At 45.2% G+C, this 4,346-nt stretch overlaps 1 protein-coding gene across 1 annotated transcript in view; it reads left to right on the forward strand.

The window, feature by feature from the left end:
- Window positions 1-2,333, forward strand: part of plcxd2 (phosphatidylinositol-specific phospholipase C, X domain containing 2) — a 9,098-nt gene extending 6,765 nt beyond the window's left edge. Inside the window, 4 exon segments of the mRNA XM_024000934.2 lie at window positions 514-538; window positions 541-620; window positions 871-1,001; window positions 1,747-2,333. Of these exon segments, the coding sequence (XP_023856702.1) occupies window positions 514-538; window positions 541-620; window positions 871-1,001; window positions 1,747-1,906 (396 nt within the window). The 3' untranslated portion in view covers window positions 1,907-2,333.
- The last annotated feature ends 2,013 nt before the right edge of the window (window positions 2,334-4,346 follow it).

The raw sequence follows: 4,346 nt of genomic DNA on the forward strand, positions 1-4,346 counted from the left end.
CGTGGTGATAATCCCTAAGAACTCTCTCGGAAGGTAAAAAGGGCAAATTGATGACCAAGTATTCCAGGTTGGGTGAGCAAAAAGCTTGTAAGTTCCTGTACGTTTCCCCATCGCACCACTTGTTATGGTCATAAAGCAGAAACAACCCTCCGCCTTGTTCTTAGTGATGTCGTATGTGTAATGTGTGGTGGTGTGTGTGTGGTGTGTGTGTGTGTGATTGTGTGTGTGTTGTGGTGTGTGTGTGTGTATGTGTGTGTGTTGATGTTGTGTGTGGTGTTGTGTGTTTATCAAATTGTCTCTTCATGTAGATTGGTAGTCATGAGGTTTCTATGTCTGTGACCCTAATCTCGATTTTAGAGCCAGATTACCTGGCAAGGTACAGATGTGTAGTAATCAGACAGGCGGCGAGGACCGTACAATAGGTATCATATTATGAATTAGCAGATAGAAACCAGATTTATGGTTAAGGTGAAATGAAATGTTCTGAGAGTGAGTCTGATCTTGTGTGCCCAGGTCATAGTATTCTACACCACCCGTCTGCTGAGAACTGTCCATTATGGCCGGGCAACAAGTGTCCAGCTCCTTGGCTAACAAACTACAGACACACCAAACTCTTTCAGGTCAGTGTGTGTGTGTGTGTGTGTGGTGTGGTGTGTGTGTGTGTGGTGTGTGATGTGTGTGTGTGTGTGTGTCGGTGTGTGGTGTGTGTGTGTGTTGTGTGGGTGTAGTGTGTGTGTGTGTGTGTGTGTGTGTGTGTGTGTGTGTGTGTGTGTGTGTGTTTCGTAGTGGATGAGATAAGGTGATAAATCTCATCTAAAAATTCTATATAAATCCAACTGATGTTGATAATGATTACGATTATGATTCTAGTTCCTGGAGACAACTCTAGGTGAGAGGGCTAAGATGGGGTCCTTCCACGTGACTCAGGCCATCCTCACCCCCAGAGTCAAGACCATTGTCAAGGGCCTGGTCAAGGGGCTACGCAACTATCTAGTCGAGAGGTGTGTGTTTTTAGTGTCTGTGTGTGTACTGAGCGTATAGTATGTATTCTGATAGCAGCCAGCAGAGGGTGGTATACACAGTCAGTTTTGTCAGCTTATCAGTAGGTCAGACTCCCAGTAGGGTGAAGACCCTAAACACTGACTGATCTAAGGTCAGTTTGGCGTCTCCCCCTAATGCTAAAGGTAGGACTTGGGGAAGGTAAACTGTAAGGGTAACGGTTAGTTAGACTCTCCAGGTAGTTGCCCTAAGGTACAGATCTAGGATCGGGTTGCTCTCCATAATTCCTCACATTAACCATTAAGAGAAGAAAACAGAAAACTGACCATAGATGAGTGTCTAGAAGCGACTCTGAAGCGGATATTTAGTGGAGACGGCAGGCTGGGCGGAAATGGCCTAATTTTGCGTATCCGCGGAAACAAGATGGCTTATTATCACAGGATAAACATTCCCACTTCCTGGTTTTGTCCTGACGGCTGCAAGGGCTTAGTGGAAGGTTAAGGGCTCTATCACTGATACGACCCTGGCCTTGTGTGTGTGTGTGTGCTGAAATGCACCCATAACTAAAACAGCGAGAGCTCCAAACTTAAACAATGCGCTTTGGATACAATAACTATAGTCTGACTCAGTCTCTACTGTACCTCTGCCTCAGACACAACAGCTCTTCCACTCCTTATTTTCTCTCTTCCACTCCCCCTTCCTCCCCTTATCATCTCCCCCCTCTTCCCGTCCTTCTCCCCTTCTCAGGAACCTTCCCATCATATTAACGTGGGTCGAGACCCAGAAACCCGGTGTTGACGGGATTAACATCATCACCTCTGACTTTGTGGAACTGTCTGACTTCGCCAACACAGTCATCAACCTCAACAACCTCCTGCTCAACGAACAGGACCTCAAGAAAACCTGACCAACGCCACCATAGAGTCAGAATGAGTAGACTGGATATGAGTCGAAAAGAAACCCACTTGGATCTTTTCACGGTTCCGTTCTACCCATCATGGCAGCTGCATCACTGATCGCATGATCAGACACTCGGGGACACGTGATAATGGGACACTCAGACATACATCACGTGACTATCTCATGCACTTAAAGCTCACATGTCCAGTATTGACTGATCATGGTCAGGAAAATGTCCACAGAGATTCACATATTGCGCTTATAAGTATAGCAACGAACAAGGGCTGAGACTGCTTAAACACACACACACACAGATTTAACACTATTTCAATGGTAGCAGTTTACAGCTGTGTGTTGACATGCAGTTATTATGATAACACATTCAAGATAGATCATAGCAATGTCATCTTGATTTATAACTAGCAATGAAAGTCTGGCTACAGCCACTCACACACAGCTGTCGTGTGTGTGTGTGTGTGTGTGTGTGTCGAGAAGAGAAAGAAAGAAAACCAGAAGAAACAAATAACAGAGGAACGCGTCTGTCTTTCTTCGTCTATTTGAGACGCTCCACTCCCACAAGCCTCTGTGGTATGTGTAATGACTCTACATTAGTGTCCTTCGTGTTTACTGTTGGTGTGTTTGTGTGTGTGTGTGTGTGTTGTGTGTTGGTGTGTGTGTGTGTGTGTGTGTGTGTGTGTGGTGTGTGTGTGTGTGTGTGTGTGTGTGTGTGTGTGTGTGGTGTGTGTGTGTGTGGTGTGTGTGTGTGTGTGTGTGTGGTGTGTGTGTTGGTGTTGTGTGTGTGTGTGTGTGCGTGTGTTTACTGAGAGCAAGAGCGTCAACAATGCGGTTTGGCCTGAGAGAGAGACAACACACACCAGTTGAGAAAAAGGGAGGAGGGGATACTAGTCAAATGGCGCTACCAGACTATTTGCTTCCCCCTCCCTCCATCTCTCCATCATCGCTTATACCTGCCACTCTCTGTTGCATCTATGCATAGTCACTTTAATAACTCTACTTACAGTACATACTGCCTCAACTAACCGGTGCCCTGCACATGCTCTTGTACGCGGCACCCCTGTATACACTGATATTTTTTACTGCTGCCTTTTAGTTACTTTTAATCTCTTATTCTTCTGTATTTTTTTTAATAGCTGCATGTTGGTTGAGGCTCTGTAAGTAATTAATTTACTGTAAGGGCAAACGATGTCTCTGGGTTGTATAAAAAAATTTAGATTAACCAATTGTGATTTCTTCCTCCCCACCTCCCCCCCGCCCTCCACCCGGTGCGGTGCGGTGCGGCTAGTGTTGGCGAAATAATCATACTGTAAATTTATAGTTTGTGAGAGAAATGAAATAATTTATAAAATATGAAATTTGAAAAGCAGATTGCTGTTTTTGTATTGTGTGAAAAGAAGAGAAAGGAGTGAGGGAATGATGGGGCGGGTAAAGCAGAATGTTTATAATAACTAAAACCTGTTTTCTTTCCCTTTTTTTCTTTCTCCTCCCCACCTTCCTCGCTCTCCCAACCTCCGGCCCCCTCTCTCCTCTGCCCTCCCGCCTCCCCACCCTCCCCCTCATTCTTTTTTCCCGCTCCCCCCCTTTCCCTCCGCCCCACGAACCCTTCCCTCTCCCTCCCCCGCCCTCTTTCCCTTCCCCCGCCCGCACCCCCCCCCCCCCCCTACTTCCTCCCCCTCCCCCCCCCTCTTCTCCCCCCCGCCCCCCGCCCCCCTGTCTCCCTTCCCTCCCTCCCCCCCCCCACCCCCCCCCCCCTTCTCTTTCTTTCTTCTATCTTCTTCGTTTCCTCTTCTTTCTCTCTTATCTCTCTTCTCTTCCTCTCTCTTCCTTCTCCTTCTCCTGTCTCTTTCTCCTCCTTCCCCCCTTGCTTTTTTCACCCTCCTCCCTCTTTTTCCCCCCCTTCCCTCTTGTTTTTAGTTTTTTTGTTCTTCTTATTTTTTTCTCGCCCCTCCCCCCCCCTTTCCATCTCTCTTTTTTTCTTTCTTCCTCCTTTTTTTTTTTCCTTCTTTTTTTTTTTTCTCTTTTCTTCCCCTGTTTTATTTTTGTTTTTTCTGTTTCGTAGTATGTTTTTCCTTTCTTCTTTTCTTTTTTTTTCCTTTTTTTTTTGTTTTTTCCTCGGTACTTATTTCCCTCTCTGATGTTTTTCTTTTTTTTTTTCTCGTTTGTTTTTTTTTCTTTCTTTCTACTCTTTTTCCCTTCCTTCTTTTTGTCATTTCTGTTTCCCTCCTTCTCACCTTTCTCTCTTCTTTTTTTTTTTATCCTCCTTTTTTTTTTTTTTTTTTTTCGTTTCTTTGTTTTTTCTTCCTCCCCCTTCTCCATTTATTCCCCCTCCCGCCCTTTTTCCCTTTTCTTTTCTTTTTTTTTTTCTCTTCCTTTCCTCCCTTTCTCTACCTTCTTTTTGCTCCTCTTCCTTTTCCTCTTTTACCCAAGTG

This window comes from Salvelinus sp. IW2-2015, linkage group LG14, assembly GCF_002910315.2.
Source record: "Salvelinus sp. IW2-2015 linkage group LG14, ASM291031v2, whole genome shotgun sequence".
NCBI classification, from domain to species: Eukaryota; Metazoa; Chordata; class Actinopteri; order Salmoniformes; family Salmonidae; genus Salvelinus; species Salvelinus sp. IW2-2015.